The 18,332-nt window shown below is 44.7% G+C and overlaps 1 protein-coding gene across 2 annotated transcripts; it reads left to right on the top strand.

Moving 5' to 3' along the window:
- Positions 1-208: 208 nt before the first annotated feature.
- On the top strand, positions 209-15,319 carry TAF5L (TAF5-like RNA polymerase II, p300/CBP-associated factor (PCAF)-associated factor, 65kDa). Of its 2 annotated transcripts, none has more exons than XM_010155874.1 (4): positions 209-395; positions 5,001-5,105; positions 8,240-8,964; positions 14,285-15,319. In XM_010155874.1, exons 1-4 carry the CDS (start codon positions 254-256, stop codon positions 15,080-15,082), a joined length of 1,770 nt encoding a protein of 589 aa, XP_010154176.1. In that variant the 5' UTR covers positions 209-253; the 3' UTR covers positions 15,083-15,319. The 2 variants fall into 2 exon arrangements, with proteins under 2 accessions (XP_010154176.1, XP_010154168.1); XM_010155866.1 differs by having other exon boundaries at positions 254-395; positions 14,288-15,319.
- The last annotated feature ends 3,013 nt before the right edge of the window (positions 15,320-18,332 follow it).

Here is an 18,332-nt window from a genome sequence, read left to right as displayed (position 1 = left end):
GTGAAATTAGCAGAAGTAGGCAGCAAAATATCTTCAGGGGTCTGATTCAAAGTGTCTAGTTACACCCTAGTGCTGAGAGTCAGATGCCTAAAGGTTTTGTTTCATACTTCAGTAATGAAGTTGTTTGACTTGAGCAGTGAGAAGATCGAGCTGTTTGTCTTCTGTCAGTTTTAACACAGCTATGGGGTGTGTTGATCCTAGAGTGTACCTGCACAGTAAGAGCCTCATCATCTCTCTCTTTTCTTTTGAGGTCATGAAACGTGTACGCACAGAACAGATTCAGATGGCAGTGTCCTGCTACCTCAAGCGCCGTCAGTATGTGGACTCGGAAGGTCCCCTAAAACAAGGGCTGAGGCTGTGTCAGACTGCTGAAGAGATGGCAGCTAATCTCACAGGTAATCCTATCGTGTTTTCCATGTATGCCTCTTGCCAGAGTAGTGCTGAGTGTGAGTTGTGTATACTGGTCACAATGTGAATTTGTCTGCACATATGGACAGCTCTTCTTTCGGAATAAATTTCCCAGTATGAAGTTGGTGTGAGTTACAAACTTCTGAAGAATGAAAATATGGATGGATCAGTGAAACAGCAGGCTGAAGTAGCAGGTGAATAGTGAAAAATGTGTTATGTCGTGTCCCAAAGAACATGAAGTCTGGTGAGTAGTGGTGCTTTGGGACAGAATTGAGAAGAACCTAGATGGAAGAATTAAGTAGAAGCAGGAAAATCTGTTGTATCTTTGTACTCCAGGAGAGCTGTATCATATGAAGTGGAAGTGATTCAGGCTGTTTTTTTGCTCTGGCCTACTCAGCTATTTGTTCAGTGGATGAGACAGTTTATTTCACTTTCACCTCTCTTAAAGGCTTCTGAATGCTGTTACACTGTCTGCTTTTCAAATCCTGTCTGTGACAGTCTTCATTGTAATTATTTTTGTTTTAACAAACTATGTTACTGCTTGAGCACATACAAATGTTGAAAGGACACGAGCAATGTGAAAGTTAAAAAGATTAAATTTACTTGTAAAAGTAATGGAAAATGCTGGGCTGACCTTTGGGTGAAAACACAGGGAGGAAATGTTTTCAGTTAATGAAACTGCTTAGATTGTGTCAGCATCCCAGTGGTGGAGACAGTAGTTACTTGTGATACGGTTTGATTTGACAAGACGTTAGATGCTGTATAACTCTGCTTGTAGCTAGATAAGGTTGGATGCCATAGTAGCTCTTTCCACCTCTGGAGTATTTTGCCATAGTTACAGGCCAAAGATGAGTGACCTGTATGTAAATTTCCAGGTTGACACTCTCGGGCCTGAACAAAATTGGATAGTATTTAATTTTTAGAAGTGATTTACATCGTTTTAGTACTTATCCTTTCCTTGCTGTTTTCAGAATAACTATCAGAAGTTTGTTGGAACTCCCTGAAATAATACCTGGGGAAATGGGGAAGCGATGAAACCCAAGTAAAATGCTGAATTGTGTTTTAAGGGAGATATTACAGGAGAGGTGGGTAGAAAGGTCAGTTTTGAAATGGGCTTAGAACTTGGGACCAGTCCATACCAGGAAGGCACAAGAGTATCTGGAGTAGGAGAGTCAAATTGGATTGCAAACCCTTCCCATTTGCATTGGCATCGTGCACAAAAAAAATCTTTCAATAAAGAGTGTGAATGAGTGTGTGATGGAGTCTTGTCTTTTTCCTAATCTTCCACCAAATGGTGTTACTAAATTTCTCATGAGTTTGTATCCTCTTGCTAGTGCAAGGGTTTTGTGGCTGGTGATTCAGAACTTAGTCATCAGTTTTTATTAGAGCTGAAAATGGTCTGCTCTCATGTATTCAGTGGCTTACTACTACTTCTTTTCAAGCATCTCGTAGTAAGCTGTCAGTGAGTATGCTGCAGTTCCGTGAATGACTGTCGACAAAGAAAAAAGAACAGCTTTTGCTTACTCTGACAACAGAGGCTGAAAACGCTTTCTGCTGCAGTCATCCTAGTTTGGCAAACTGAGTAAAAACTGACCAGATCCTACAGCCTGGAGTGCTTTATTTCAGGGAAAGTGATCCAATATTTTTGTCTGATGTCTTTGATCATTCTCTAACAAAACTCCTTTCTTTTCTCTTGTTTGACTTTCAAATTAGCCAGCCTGTCTAAATGGGAGAGTTGCTTACTTCTGTCTTCAGTTCTGCGACTGCTTTTTTCAGTCTCCTCTGTTTTTTGTTTTAAATAGTTTTGTTCCTCAGTTTTACCTCAGCATTCCTTTTTGTGTTCTTCCAGTGTCTTCAGCCCTTCTCCACTGCTTCATCCACTTGCTGTATGTGTACAGCTCGCTTTTCACAGAATAGTACAGCAGCCCAAGTTGGAAGGGACTTCAGAAGATCATGTGGTCCAACCTTTTGTGGGAAAGGGAGCCCACATGAGATTATCAAGCATGCTGTCTGAATACATCTACAGGAAAATACAGCACAGAGCTTCCTCAGAGCTATTCTGTATTTCTGTAGAAAACTAGAATAACACTTGAGGACTGAACGAATTACCTGAGGAACAATTCCTCTTATATTGCCTGTAGGATACTACTGACACATAGGACTGTCTGAAATAATGTCCAATTATACGTCATGACACTCAGGTAAAAGAGGAATCGGTTGCTGTGAAACGGTGTGAAGCCCCATGTTTGTTTGTCAGCTGGAAGCAATGCTGCTTGTAGGCAACACGTAAGACCATGAGTCCGTATCCCTGAGTTGGGAATGGGTTCCTTTGAATTTGCTATCGGGTCACATAGCTGGGTGCAGTTACTGGAAGTGAAGTCAAGGAGCAGATGTTTCCAATAGCTGTTCTTATGACCACTGAGGAAGGTGGAAAAGAAACTGTGGTGGATTTATTGATGTATTAGAAGAGTGTGACTGGTGGTTTATTTCTACCAGGAGAAAAATATGCCTGAAAATCCACTCTCTTGTTTTGGAATCAGTTGAGCTCTTGATCCTTTTCCAGTTCCAGTTGGTAGGAAGTTTTGGGAAGGAAAAGAATTAGTATTAGAACTTGGTATAACTGTCTGGTATGTAGGGTTTGTTTACCATTTGTTTGATGGGAACAAGCTCCAGCATCATTACTGGGAACAGCAGGGCGTGATGATTGCCCAGTCGGACCGCTCCAGGCTAGGTAGCCAAAGATGATGTTCCTCTTCCAGAAGCATGAAGTGCATCTTAGTTTTGGAATTAAGTTGTTTATACAATGCATGTTAAATAGGTGGCATGGAGGAAGCACTTCATGAAGTCAAGGACAGTAAGTCGTGCTTGCATGACATGAGCAAGGTGGCAGGTCATTCCTGTTCCTGCTAAAACAAGGCCACCAGAACTCTGAAAAGTTGACCCTTGTATGTAACCCTGTGACACAGCATGAAAGACAGGCCCTCATATTTCTGGGTTTTTTTCTTTGCTTTTACAGTGAGTAGTATGTGTGACACTGAAAACTGTCACTAAGCATTTTTGAGCTACTACATGGATGTGCATGCAGTTTACTTTCTCATGCTGAATATTGATGCTATTAAAATTTTAAGTCCAAATAGTAGAAAATTTTTTTTTTTTTTTTTTACTTTAGCTGTTAAGGAACACTACCTGTATATGAGCCTAGAGTTCTTACCAGCTTTGGGTTTCTTAAGCAGGCAGGCTGTAGAAAACGCCGTGTATCTCTGCCTTTCTGCAGGTTATATTTGTTGATTTCAAAACTGATTTGAGTGACGATAGGGTATTGGTGCTGGAACCTGGATTTGTTGTTTTCCTACGAGGGGATGATAAGCAGATCCCAGGTCTCTGTTTGTGAAGGTGAATTCACCTTGCCTTGGAGAGTGGGTAAACATTCCCCCTGTATTTCCATAAGCTCCTGGAAGATAGATCTGTGTTTGATCAGAGAGGGAGAGAGAGAGGGGAGAGAATAGTGACAGGCTGCCTGTACACCATGTGCTGATCTCGTTTTAATTAGAAGCATTGAGATGAGCTGGAGGCTGGCCTATCTCTCTTCAGCATGTGAAAATTTGATGATGTTGTTTATAGACTCCCAGGGCTGTCAGAGTTGTGCCTCTGTGCGTGAGCCAAATGCTGGAACAAAAAGCGATCAATCAGGACTAGGAAGGCAAAGAGGGAGGATGGAAGGCACTGGGGGGCAGGGGAGACCGAAAGAAGTTGAAGGAGTTGAAAGTGAGAGTAATAAAAATAGGTTTTGTGGAGGAGAAAATAGTTATGAATTGAAAAAAAAAATACTAGAAAAGGAAGACCGAGTGAAACTCCTTTCCCTCATGTTTTTCTTAGAAGAGCAAATTACTTCACCTTTTAGTTAAAATTTAGAAATGTAAATTTTGTAACTGGTGTTTGTATATGTTCACAGTGTGTTGGTGGGTGTCTGTAAACTTGCACAAAGTCCCCTGTCAAATTTTGAGGGGTTAACGGAAGGGCAAAGGTTTAGTACCGGAGAAAGAAAAGCCAGTTCCCTTTCTAAATAGTTCAGAACCACTTCTACTGGAGTCAATACTGGTTCTGGAAATTAGTTTAACGCCATCTCAGGGGACTGTAACAACTGGGTTTGTGGTCAGATACCAGCTGCCCTTTACCGTAAAATCCTCAGCAAACAGGACACATTTGGATTTAAAAATAGTGTTTGCTTAGAGCTTGAGCGTGTTTTCACCACCACCTCAGGGAGACAAGTAAATGATCATTTTAATTTGCAGTAAATGATAATGACTGGGGCAGGGAATTTGAGACTCTGAGGTGGTGTCACTGCAGACCTTCTGCTCATGATGGGTGGTGGGCCCTGCTGAAAAACTTTGTTTTGGACATAAATTGTAGACTCATTTCCTCATCTTTTCTGAGCACAAAGTAGTAAAACTGCAGAGTATATTGTAAGACTGTGAAAGTATCTGTGATGGTGCTACTCTGAGTTTCTTGGGAACTTAAGGTTGTATTTGAAAACTTAAAAATGTGCAAAACTACTTATATCTTTACTTCATTTGACTTCTTTTATTTCACAGTCCAATCTGAATCTGGTTGTGCCAACGTTGTGTCTGCAGCTCCCTGCCTGGCGGAGCCACAGCAATATGAAGTACAGTTTGGACGATTACGCAACTTTCTCACAGGTAAATATCAGGAGGCAAGGACGAAGAAAGTAGATAGGGGTTTTTTTGTCATTTCAATGTCTAAAAGACAGTATAATTAAAAATCATGTCTATCTTTTGATTTCTGGTTTTAAGATTTCAGTTACTACAATGAGAAATATTTTTCTTTCCTTTTTTTGGTTGCCTCAGTGCTGAGTACCTTTCACTTTCTTAGGTAGCTGTCTGTGTTCCCTTTCTTGTTCAAGCATTTGGCCTTTGTATATGTGTAGATCTTCTAGACAACATCATACATGTACAGGCCAAGAAGGAAGGTTAGCATCTTACCTGAAAGACAGGAAACTTAGCAAAGAACTACATTACTTTCCATCTCCTAGGTTAGGGTTTTTAATTTTATTAATATTATTGATGGTCTAGATTTTTAAGGGACAACTTGTTCCCTTAAACTTAACTAGTTCTGGCGTTGATACTGTGGAGGTATATGACAGAAAGGAAAAAAAAAATTCTCATTCTGTAGGGTGATGCAGAAGACAATCATGACTATTAATTTTAAAGGACAAGAAAAAGGACTTTTGGGAATATCCTTATTTCTTCTATGAGTCCCAAATATGGGAAGAGAAAGCAGATAGGATTTTAGATAACACTACCAAGGAAAGTGAGGTTGCCACTCTGCCCACCTTTGGGCACATCTACATTTGTCCGGTGTAGGGATTTGATCCCAGTGTGCATAACACTAGCATTAATATTCCTGATCTTGTTGAAGTGAAAGGGAGGGAGGCAGCAGGAAGGCAAAGGCAGAAAATAGTGCCTTAGTGTTAGGCTTGCCACATAGAGCAGTTCAGCACCATTGTACTTCAGTACTGGGGGTAATAACAGATTGGGGTTTAATAGATTTTTGAGAAGTATGTCTGTTCTGTTCAGTGGCTTAGGCTAGGGTAAGCGCTAGGCATGGTTTTGGTGTTCAGATTGATTCTTGGCATCTTCTTTGTCCCTTCTACCCAGTTTTGATTTCTTACTCCCTTGCAGAAACAGCAGCGGTTCATGTGTGTTAACTCACCAGCCCGCCACAAGGCACAGCAGGACACTTAGAATCATAGAATGGTTTGGGTTGGAAGGGACCTTAAAGATCATCTAGTTCCAACCCCCCTGCCATGGGCAGGGACACCTTCCACTAGACCAGGTTGCTCAAAGCCTCATCCAGCCTGGCCTTGAACACTTCCAGGGATGGGGCATCCACAGCTTCTCTGGGCAACCTGTCCCACTGCCTCACCACCCTCTCCATGAAGAACTTCTTCCTGATATCTAATCTAAACCTCCCCACTTTCAATTTAAACCCATTACCCCTTGTCCTGTCACTACAGGCCCTTGTAAAAAGTCCCCCCCAGCTTCCTTGTAGGCCCCTTCAGGTACTGGAAGATGCTATAAGGTCTCCCATTTGTGATGCCTGTCTCCAGGGGCACTGAAGAGTAGGCAGGGGACTGGGACCACTGAATAATTTAGGAATTACTCTAGAGCTCGATAGCCCAACCTGCTGCTTAAAGCAAGGCAAGGTCAGAGTTTAATCAGGTTGCTCAGGTCCTTGTCCAGCCAGGTTTTGAAAATCGTGAAGTGTGAAGATTGCGCTACCTACACCTCTGGATTCCAGCTGCAGGACTGAGCAGTTTCCTGGGAATTACCCTTGCAGCAGCTTGCCTATCGTCTTTTCACTGAGCACCTCTGAGAAAACTCCAAAATCTCCAGCTGGCTACTGAAGGCAGCAGTTAGATACCCCCTTCATCTTCTCCAGGCTAGGCAGACCCAGCTCCCATAACCTCTCTTCATATGTTCACAGGGAACATTTTTTTCATTGCTGTCTCTGCCAACTTCCTATCTCTTCCCGTTTTCCCCCCACTGCAGTGTGAGGTCCTTGCCCTTGTTGCATTTTTGGACTAGAGCACTGGCAGAGAAGAGAGCAGCTGCTGAGTGCCGAGTGCTTTTACTGCGGGCAGACCGCTGGTTTCACTGGCTTTGGCCCAGTTTCAGTGGGTCAGAAAGGAGAATGATGCCTAAGTATGCAAATACCTGTGTACACACAGCACACCATGCACACACTCTGTAGTTACTCATCTAGAATTGGGAAAGAGGCACAGTATGGACCAGAGAAAGTCTGGACGGGTGTTCAACAGGAGAGGAAAAATAACCCCATGGAAAGAGGAAAGAAGTGTGAGTGGCAGGAGAGAAGAATGAGTTGAAAAGAAGCAATGCTGTTTGAGGATCAGCAATGCTTATTTTGTTCCAGTAATTTGGACCATTTGGGCTTCCAGTAACTCATTGTTGTGCCCCTGTATGCTGCCATGGTGTTCTCCAGCAGGGCTCCTCTCCTTAGGGTGCCCTGCAGCCGCTGAACGTGGGAGGGCAACAGCCCCGAGAAGCTGGTGAAGGAGGGGTGTAGCTGTTGCACGGATTAGTCCCTGCAAGGTACAGCACAGCCTAATCGGGAGTTTGTTACGCCCTGTACGAGGAATTACTGCTGGGATTTGCTTTGGCAGAGAGAGGGGCTGGGGGAGGGAGAACAGAGTGCACATGAGCAGGCACAGAAATAAAACAAGAGCACAGCACATTGCAGTACACTTTGGAAACTGCAGCTTCCTTTACCCCCAAGCCAAATCAGTTCCATCCCAAGCACCACATGCAAGTTTTATTGAAGCTGGGAGGAAAAAAGGCCACCATAGTTCAGGCCAGTACAAGCTAGGTAAATAACTTTGACTTAAACGTGTTAAATGCTATTTTAAATCTAATGAGTAAATTTTAAAGTCCATTCGTTGCAGTAAACAGAGGGCATAGTTGATTCTTTTTAAATACATAGGGAAGATACTACACTGTCGTGTAGTTTGAGGTGGCATTAATACCTGGCCCACATCTAAAAAGAGTTTTGAAATCTCTGCATTTTGTTCTGACAACATACCTCGCCGATTGGAAAAGTCTGTCTTTGGAACTAGGTACTATGTGTCCCCTTCAGGTGACAGAAGAGGTTCACTCATGCACCAACAGAAGCCTCCTCTTGCTTGCTCTCTGATGCCACTGTCAAGGCTTTTTGCAGTAATTGTCCTTGCTCTGCTTTACTCATAGTAGAAAGTGGAATGAGAAACCATTCAAAGTTTGTTGCTGTTTTTATACAGATTCGGATTCTCAGCACAGCCATGAAGTGATGCCTCTTCTGTATCCCCTCTTCGTCTACCTCCATCTGAACATGGTCCAGAATGGCCTGAAAAGCACAGTGGACAGTTTTTACAGCCGCTTCCATGGCATGTTCTTGCAGAATGCCAGCCAGAAGGATATCATTGAGCAGTTGCAGACTACCATGACTATTCAAGATATCCTGTCCAACTTGAAGCTCCGGGCTTTTCTGGACAACAAGTACGTCATCCGCCTTCAAGAGGACAGCTACAACTACCTTCTTCGCTACCTCCAAAGTGACAACAACAACGCCCTGTGCAAAGTCCTGACCTTGCACATTCACCTGGATGTGCAGCCCGCCAAGAGGACTGACTACCAGCTCTACGCCGGTGGGAGCTCCTCGCGCAACGAGAGCAACGGCCTGGAACCCAGCGAGGTGCCGGCTTCCATTCTGCAGAACGAGGCGGCGCTGGATTTACTGCAGGACAGCATTAAACGTGTCAAGGATGGGCCCCCTTCCTTAACGACCATCTGTTTCTATGCCTTCTACAACACGGAGCAGTTGCTGAACACTGCAGAGATTTCACCAAACAGCAAGCTGCTCGCTGCGGGGTTCGATAATTCGTGCGTGAAGCTGTGGAGCCTGCGTTCCAAGAAGTTAAAATCTGAGCCCCACCTCGTCGATGTGTCCCGCATCCACTTGGCTTGTGACATCCTGGATGAGGAGGTCTGGATACCCTTTTTCACCCCCACTCCCACCCTTTCTGATGAGGTATTTTGGGCATGCATTGTGGAGTTTCTAATAATGTCTTAAGGGGCTGTGAGGCTGTTCCACAACCTGCTGCCTTGACACACATGATCTTATAGCCTGCTCTCATCCTTGTTCTTTCCTGCAGGGGTTATAAATGCTGCACCGAGGGGCAACAAGTTTGTGCTGAGGTCGTAGTCCGAGGTGCTGATCTCCCTCCCCCAGCTGTCCTTGAACAGATGGCAGTACACCGGCAGCCCAGTACGGATGGGTGACTAGAGAAGGCTCCCTTCCCTGGAGAGCATGGAGCCTTCTTAGGGATGGGAAGATGAAACAAGGAGATGTGGGCAGTAAAAACACAGTGATGAATGGAAACTGGAAGAAAAGTGGCTCAGAACAACTAGTCAGAAGGGGAGAGACATAGGAAGAAGAAAATAAAGTACAGAAAGAGGCAAAGGAGGCTGTTCTGAGGCCTCAGGAAGAAGGAGGGATGCCTGTAAACTGTGTTTAAGGAATCACCTTAACCAGAGGTGAAGAGTTAAGATGGAAAACGTGTGCAAAATGCCTCAAGTAATCTCTAGTGCAGAAACTTCCAAGGCTTCCCACTCTGGAGTGCTGGAGACAAGGGCAGGGTTGTGTGTGCCTTCACATGCCAGGCTAGATAGCATCTACTAGTTGACTTTTTTTTTTCCCTTCCTTCTAGTCACACCCTTCCTCCCCACCTCAGCCCAGCTGCACAAGCAGCATCTTATATCTGGGTAGCGATCAGAATTTGTGACTCTTCCTTTATTTAATCACTCCTCTCTTGAAGGGGGGGCAAGATCCTCATCTGTTCTTGTGTTGAGCATTTAGCAGGAGAAACATCTGGGTTTTCTCCTCTTTTTCTTGTTAAAAATACCTAGTGGCGGGGTTCTGTTTGTTTTGGAAGAGGGCAGAGAGCTTGCTGTATGCAGGGATCTCTGGTTAGGGCTTGCTATGCTAGCTTGAAACCTAAAGGCGAGGATCCAGGTGAGATGGTACAGCCATATGCTCACCGCTTCCCAGGTTAACCCTTTCTGCAGAGTGAGCAGGTAAGTGGGTCAGACTAGCCCACGATGGAGCTTGTTTTCATCATCAGCTGTGCGAGTTCATAGGGCACGTGACTCTTGCCTGTTGTGGGAACCAAGTGTCAATAACCTGTGGCAGAGGAGAATTTCTCTGCTGAATCAGCAAGTCACCTCCTTTGGCTCCAGCCTATAGAAAAGTGAGATATGGCGAAGTTATCAGGAGTGTATCTGAGTGTTTTTTAGCACGTAGGCGCATACTTACATATCCATTATTAAATGGCTGTGGAAACTTGAGTACAAATGGCTGTTAAATACTGCAGGATACACACAATACTAATGCACGGGTCTAAACCAAAAAACTGGTTGAGGCTAGCACAGATCAAAGCCAGCATTGCTCTGAATTACTTCACCACTGACAAAACAGATAGTGACCTGGCCAGGAGGTCAGAATTAATCGGTGGAGAGGGGCAGGTAGGCAGTCGGAATGCACTGCTGGTTACACGTCCCAAATGTCAGTGAAAGCCTGTTGACTGCAAAGGAAATAAATTCCAGTGTCTGAGAGCCCTAAGGGAAAACACAGAGGCACCCATGGGGTCACAGGTGGGAACAGACCAGCACCTGCTTGGCTACCAGGGGACTAGGAGCCACAGATACCAAGAGCACCCTGACAGGGCTGCAGTCATCAGTAGAGCAGCCCAGTGTGAACAGGAGCCGTGTTTCAGCCTATCACAGGAGCGTAGTCAGCAACAATTCACAGCAATAAATCCAGTGAAAACTTTCTCAAAGAACAAAAGTTCTGAATGTGCTTTGACGTTACATCACGCTTGCGAGGATGTTAAACTTGGCTGAGTTCTGCAAGGTTTCTAAATTTATTTTGTTTTGGTTGACTTCTGTATTGTGTAGTTAGCTTTGGATACTGTATTTAAATAGTAGTGCCTGAAATAATTAATCTTCAGCTTGGTTTCTGATTTGTTGCAAGCAAACAGGTCCGTCTGTTTTTGAAGATGTAGCAGTATAAAGCTGTGCTAGTTTCAGTGGATTGTGTTCAGATTGGCACTAAAATGACACTACTGGGTTTATTTTCCTCTGTGTGTGTATATATATATATATAGGTGAGGTTGAGACTTGGCAAAAGTTTTAGAGAATGACTAAAACTACATGTGGTAGACGATTTTGACCTTATTGATGCAAAGGCTTTACATGGACTGGGAAAAAATGTCAGTTTTGCTCAGTGTGATGCCCCAGTGCACTTCACCACTGCACTTGCTTCTTGGAAATAGGAGAGTCTTACTATTTGGGGATAAAGTAATTCCATTTTCTTTATAATAGCATCTCAAGAATGCCACTTTGTAGTCTCTCTTACTTAAGGTCCGGTGTAAAAATGCAGTTTTGCAGCTGTGCAAATGGGCGTCTTGTTTGACTCTTTGCAATTTTGCCATGCTCATCGCTGGTACTACATAAACAAACAACAGAAAATAACACACTCTGTTCTGAGCCTCAGGAGTGGCAGCCTGTAAATTCTGTGAAGACTGAGACTTGACCCTATTCAGCTCAGCTTCCCAGATTCTGCTTTTAAGTGGCAGCGGTCCTTCCAGTGGTAGTAAGTGGGGATGATGCTGACACATTGGTGAATGGCAGATGGGAGGGAATTCTGGAAGGAGTAAACGTCCTGCAAATAGCCATGGTATCAGCTCCTTCATCTTTCCCTGCTAGGAGATTCCTACTGTAGGCAGGTAAGAGATACTCCCTTTTAACGTTTTAAGAGCACTGCAGGAATGAGAGAGACGACTACACCCAGGGTAACCTGGGTGTAACTATTTAGTGGGTTATAATCCACTAAATAACTTATTGTCCATTCCAAGGAAATACAAGTCATTCATTCTAACCTGCAGCAGCAACCACTTCAGAAGGAGCTAATGGATATCTGGGTAGTGCCCAGTGGTATCTTATATCTGGGAAACACATTCAGTGTGTGAAATCAGAATCCTGAAAAAACATTAGGAAGATTAATTCCCTGCCTCCCTGCTGATTTATAACGTGGGTTGCAACCTTTCTGTAGCTGCTGTAAATGGTCACCTACATTGTAGTAGCTGTGGGATGCAAGGAAGAGTGTGCTTGATCTGACAAAGAAATGAAGTTTGGTTCTGCAAGGCAGTAATTTAGTGGCTGCACTTCCAGCTGCTTTGTTAATCTGGTCAGCAGACTAACGTGGATAGGGAGGAAACGGAAAATTCAGTGACTCAGAAGCATTACAGATACACCATTTTTGGTGAGCTGGAACACCAGTGTGCAACTAAGTGGGTGTCAAACAATGCAGAGATAAGATTTGCTACCTGTGACGGTGTAGGGGAGTGGTTTTGAATGCTGCAGAAGGTGTTGGCAAATAAGCTGCTACTGTAATACAAGAAAAGTAGGTGCTTCTAAGTAAGAGAGAAGTAGTATGTGCACGCAGACAGTCCGAGTAGCCCTGTATGAATTTGCAGGCATTAAATTAAGTACCCAGAGTTGCAGAATTTACAGAAGCTATAGTACAACATAGATGACTTGAATGGGCTTTCACTGGTAACTTGTCAGGAATCTTACAGGCAGAATTAAATAGTATAAACTGCTGCAGGATTCAGCTTCTCTCCTTTAATGTGGTAACGGAGCCTATAGATGCTGTGGATTCTAGCGAGCAAGGCTCTATCGGAGGTAGGAAAAGCAATTTGAATCAGAATGGGGCTTTGCATGCTAGAGCCTGCAATTTCTCCCTGCCTCACCTCCATAGCAGAGATGAAGTTGGCTCTCAGCCACATCATAAAACTCCCATGGGTACTGACTACTCTGAAGAGAATTAGCATTGCTAAACACACAGTGGAGATGGAGAAGGACAGCGAGCTCGCTAAGTCAGTTTGCTCACCTCTGCCGCGAGATCTGAAACCACTGGAGGAGAAGGGCTTTCGGGGCTATTGCTGTGTCTGAAGCAACAGTGCCTGTGGGGCCTGAGGTCAGAGGGATGGGAGATACCATCTTGGCTGAGAGAGCTGCTCCCGACTCACCGACTTCTGCTGGTCGCCAGCAGTCCAGCAGCCCTGGGAATTGGGTTTCCTCTTTGGGCAGGAAGAGCTCCTGCATCAGGAAACAGGCCAGTTTGTGATGATAAAAGTTAAAGGGGCTGCTCACAAACAAATGGGCATTGTGTTGAATTTGACGTGCAGAGATTGTCCGAGGAGGAGTGTTACGGACTCGGTACTGAGGGAAAGCGTCTGCCAGACAGCCCTGAGGAAGGGTGGTCTCAAGCTACTTACACGGGTGCACCCCAAGCCATGGTTATCGCAGTCTGTCAGTCGGACCCCAGCTTGGTGGGCAAGGATGCTCTCTTGAGTTGAGATTTGCTGAAAATTGTACAGAGATGCTCCTTGAGTAGACTTTTGGAGACTCTTCCCCTCCATTGGGAGATTCTTTTAGCACAGCTCACTGAAGAGTCTTTAAACGTGAAAGCCTTTACTTGTTGACTATCCGCCCTGCTACTCATATCGGAGAATTACAGGATAGAAAGGTTTCCAGTGCTGTCCTTTTTGTGATTATTCATCTTCTCCTATCCCAAAATAGCTTCTTTGACCTAAATAAGCTGCATGCATTTGCTGCTCTTGAAGGGTGAGGGTGTGAAAGCATCCGGATGGAGTTTGCATGGAGAAATAGATATTACAGCCTTACTGGGTTTCTGTCACGTGTGGGGCTAAGAAGGAATGCATAGCAGACAGCTTGTCAGCTCTGCTTTCTCTTTCCGTGTCCTGCCTCTTGTTCAGGACATGGCTGTTTCTTTCTTTTTCTGTGCTGGGAGATTCACTTCCAATAATGACCGCACTAAAAGAGCAGGTGCCAAGATCTGTTTCAGCAGATCTTAGCCTCAGGTTTAGTAGGGTGCCAACAGGGAATAAGCATATGGCTTTAGCTAGTGGGAAGATGTCATTAAATGCTTCCCCCCCCCGGATTCACGTACAGTCCCAGGTTAAGGCGCTTTCTGGGGCGAGTGTGAGGCTACCCAAAATGAGGATAAAACCTTTATAAAAAGCCTAGTCTTCCTATTCTTTCAGCATTAACTCGGATGTAGCAAGTGCACTAGCAGCGTTTGCGTCTGAGCTGCGCAAACGCGCTGCATCTGAAATAACTTCAGTATTAACACCCGCCTGTTTTCCTCCTGGTGGTTCCTGTATTTGTTGAATGGATAAACATGATTTCCCTTCTTGTTTCTTTTTCTCCTCCCCAACCAGGAGGAAGAGGATGACAGTGCAGGCACAGAAATGAAGATCCTGAGAGGACACTGTGGGCCTGTGTACAGCACGAGGTTCCTTTCAGACAGTTCGGGACTCTTATCTTGCTCTGAGGACATGTCCATCAGATACTGGGACCTCGGGAGTTTTACAAACACTGTGTTGTACCAAGGACATGCCTATCCTGTCTGGGATTTGGATATTAGCCCCTGCAGCCTGTACTTTGCCAGCGGTTCCCACGATCGCACCGCGAGGCTCTGGTCCTTTGATCGGACGTACCCGCTGCGAATATACGCGGGCCATTTGGCGGATGTGGACTGCGTCAAGTTCCACCCCAATTCCAACTACTTAGCGACGGGCTCCACGGACAAAACCGTGCGCTTATGGAGCACTCAGCAAGGCAACTCGGTGCGGCTTTTCACCGGGCACCGTGGCCCCGTACTAGCGCTGGCGTTTTCTCCCAACGGTAAGTACCTGGCATCAGCAGGCGAAGACCAGCGGCTGAAGCTGTGGGACTTGGCATCAGGAACTCTTTACAAAGAGCTGAGGGGGCACACGGACAACATAACCAGCCTTACTTTTAGCCCCGACAGTAGTTTAATTGCTTCGGCGTCGATGGACAATTCAGTCCGGGTCTGGGACATTCGGAACACTTACTGCAACGCCCCCGCAGATGGGTCTTCCAGTGAACTGGTTGGTGTATATACCGGACAAATGAATAATGTACTGAGCGTACAGTTTATGGCCTGTAATCTCCTTCTAGTGACTGGAATTGCACAAGAAAATCAGGAACATTAATTTTCTTTTTTTCTTAGGGAAGTGGGTGGGCGTATGGAATGCCAGAGTCCATTGCAAGCTGAGATTACTGACTGTGAAACACTTTTCTTCCTCTGCCCCCTTGAAAGGCATGGTCAGGGTGATGCAAATGCTTTAAAATGTCTTGCCCACAAAAAGGCCTGTGCTATTGAATGGAATAAGGGAAAAAGGAGAGGTGATGACAATATGTACACGTTCTAATCTTGTAGGGATGGGGAAGAGGTGAGGAAATCCAGTACCTTGGGGAAACCAAACCCTTGGTCTAAACGAGTGAAACTGCCAACCAGATAAGCTGCTGACCTGCACTTAAATAACCTCTATTGATTGATGGGCACATCTTACCTACTGTTAACTGAGGCTTGAGTGTGTGGAGAACTACTGGCCCAGTGTCTCTTGTTTCATTTTGCTTTTGTTTTCCTGGTATTGCAGAGGACCAGCAATTTAAGACCCTTACATTGAAAGAACAGTATGTATTTTCTACAGCGATAGTTGTCCTAGATATGACAGCTCCCTATAGCACTTCTGGAATATTTTGGACTAGCTAAGTGGAAAATACCATCTTTCTTTTTAGTAAGGGGATGGAAATCTGACCTCAGTTGGGGCCCATCTCTGCGGTGTCATTTGGGTTTGGTTCCTGGTACTAGCTGTCATGTTTGTATTTATGTTCTATTAATTAGGAATCTTTCTGAATCTGGTTGCACTGTGTTTTGAGGTTGGGAGGACAGTGGAGGTAGGGGGTAACAACTAACTTGCCTTGTCTGGAGGGAGGGCAGAATAGAACTGAAGCGGTTAAGTTTGGACTCCTAATGGAAACGGGGCATGTCAATCCACCACTGCACCTCACAGAAATATTTCTGTAAATGGAAGTTGACAGTCTAGGGAGAGGGGGATGGGGAGAGAGACACACACAAAGTGACATGGGAAAAAAAAAATAGTATTACTAAATTATTGTGCGTACACAGAGGCAGCTCTGCCAGTGTTGGGTTTTTCTCAAAATGTTGCAATATCGGTTTCATGAACACTTTGTGAGATAAATCATCAGCATTTACAACAAGGATCTGCAGAAAAAGCATGTTCTAGTTTGTCATTTGGAGAGATTAAATATTTCTGCTTTCTGGAAAGAGTTATTTTGTATTTTGTTTTCTATTAAAAGCATTTAGTTTAAAAAAGAATAAAAATGGCTTGGTCGCTTTCTGGGAAACTTGCTCTGACTTGCCTGGGAAGGAGAGGGCAGGAGCGCGCTCCTCTTGCGCTGCTTGAGCCAGAGCTCGCTTGGCACTCGGGGGCTGATGGTCCTGATCACTTGGTGAGTGCTGTTTTGATATCCCCCCGTTTGCCTTCCACAGAGCTGACTTGGCAGGTCATGGCACTGACACAGCTCTGTAGGTCTCCGGAGATGCCAGTGAAGGACCTAGGTACCCCTTGTTGAGACCATGCACCAAAAGGTCTCGATCTGTAGCACTGCGTGTCAGTCGGGGGCTTGATGGTCTAAAATGCCTCGTTTGAGCAATGTCACAATCCTAATGTCTTCTAGACAGGCTGTTGGTATTGAGTGATAATTCCCTTTCACTTCCCTCAGACCTTCTGGACTTTGAGAGAATTCTCTTGGGATCATCAGAGTTTAGACGACAGCTCACAATTGCTTCTTTTGGTTGGTTGGTTTTGGTCTACATAAATTGGTAAATGACCAAAACCTTTCATCAGAAAAGCGTTTGACCTTTCTGAGACGAGTAACAGCGTGCGCTGCGGCTCAGCTCTGCAGCACCAGAAACCCCTCTGTACGCTTGGAGTTGAATGGCACTGCTGATCTTCTGATGTGCTAATGATGTGCTTCAAACCTACAAACTTTTATGTATTGTGTGGACAGTTTTTGGCACTCCCGGAAGTAAATGTTTGAAGGTGGGAAGCCAGAAAATAATCTAGACTGTAAGAAATGCCTGCAGTTCATTGACAGGCTAAATTTCGAGGCAGAACTGGGAGAAAAGTATTGAGTGGGAAGAAGGAATACCATTAAATCTAGCAAGATTTGGACTGTAATCTCTATTAATTGTGTATATTTCAGAAGTCTGCTTTTGCACAGATCCCTTTTTCTGTTTTAAATATTTATCTTAAACACAAAAGCGTTTAAGTTGACGTAGCTAGGCACTCAGATGATGTCAGAACAGGGAGTGTTGTTGGTTGTGAGTGTGTAATGCAGTTCTCAGTTACGTAACTGGGTACTCCTTCCCCTGCAGAGCTCTGCTCGCTTCGTGCACCGCCTGGACGATGCGCCGTGCTGCAGGCACTGCCTGGTGTCAGGCAGTGGCTAACAGGAGGCCCTCCAGGAAGGAGGACATATAGACAGTGATCCTTCCGTGGTTTACACACCCCTGTCTTCTCACAGTTACTGTTTGTTGGGTTTGGGTTATTTTTTTTCAGTAGACCTCCAGAGCTGCAGGCTACGTATCTGATGTATCTGTGATCACTGCTGATGGATTTAGTTTCTATTAATTTTAGTCTCGTCCCTTGAATTCATCAGCTGTATACTTGTAGCTTCCGCAGTTTGCTGCAGCAAGAAGTTCTACACCTTGGTTTTACTGGTGGGGGAAGTATTTCCTTGTTTTTGACATCTGTTATCAGATAATTCTCTGTTCCCTAACCTGTGGAATTGATAAAGGCAATGAACAGCGAAACACCCTTTCCAATGGTGTCAGGTAGTCCAGGCCGCAGTAGATATAGACAAAGCTGAGGTACAAGTCCGTGCTTAATCACTGAATATGAATTAAAGGAAATGGTATTTGCTGTAATAAACTGCTACACCCATGCACAGGTCTGTGTAGAATTTGCCCTTCCCACTCTCAGCAGTGGCGTCTCCCGAGCAGCGTGCTGCCACGCTGTTCAGTCCAAGCGTCTTAACTCCCCGAACGGTCAAGTTCAGCCTATTCCTCCCCATTCTGGTTCCTCTGTGAGAAAGCTGTCTCTTAGAAGTGCCTTCAGTCCAAAAACATTTTACAGAAATTGTATTTCCATTAACAGATCCTTCGGGTTTGCCAAGAAAAATAAAAAGGACTTCAGGCCATTTTGCTAACCTTGTTTCCACTGTGGCTGACTGTTAGTCCTCCAGGCTCAGTGGGTTCTTCAGCAAAGTCCTGAAATGGCCTTCCTTCTGAGCAGTGTCTAGTTGCTCACCAGGCTCTAAAACCGTACTGTTACCAGACACCGATGTGACAGTTAAATTAACTGCCTGGGTGTC

Source organism: Eurypyga helias, unplaced genomic scaffold (genome assembly GCF_000690775.1).
Source record: "Eurypyga helias isolate BGI_N326 unplaced genomic scaffold, ASM69077v1 scaffold40120, whole genome shotgun sequence".
In the NCBI taxonomy this organism is placed as follows: domain Eukaryota; kingdom Metazoa; phylum Chordata; class Aves; order Eurypygiformes; family Eurypygidae; genus Eurypyga; species Eurypyga helias.
This window is presented reverse-complemented; position numbering and strand designations above follow the sequence as displayed.

What these genes read in the sequence shown, in the direction of transcription:
- TAF5L (XM_010155874.1), top strand. Translation starts at nt 254, where the DNA reads ATGAAACGTGTACGCACAGAACAGATTCAGATGGCAGTGTCCTGCTAC. An exon ending in ATTACGCAACTTTCTCACAG is followed by an intron (nt 5,106 to 8,239) that starts GTAAATATCAGG and finishes GTTTTTATACAG; the next exon opens with ATTCGGATTCTCAGCACAGC. An exon ending in GTGACATCCTGGATGAGGAG is followed by an intron (nt 8,965 to 14,284) that starts GTCTGGATACCC and finishes CTCCCCAACCAG; the next exon opens with GAGGAAGAGGATGACAGTGC.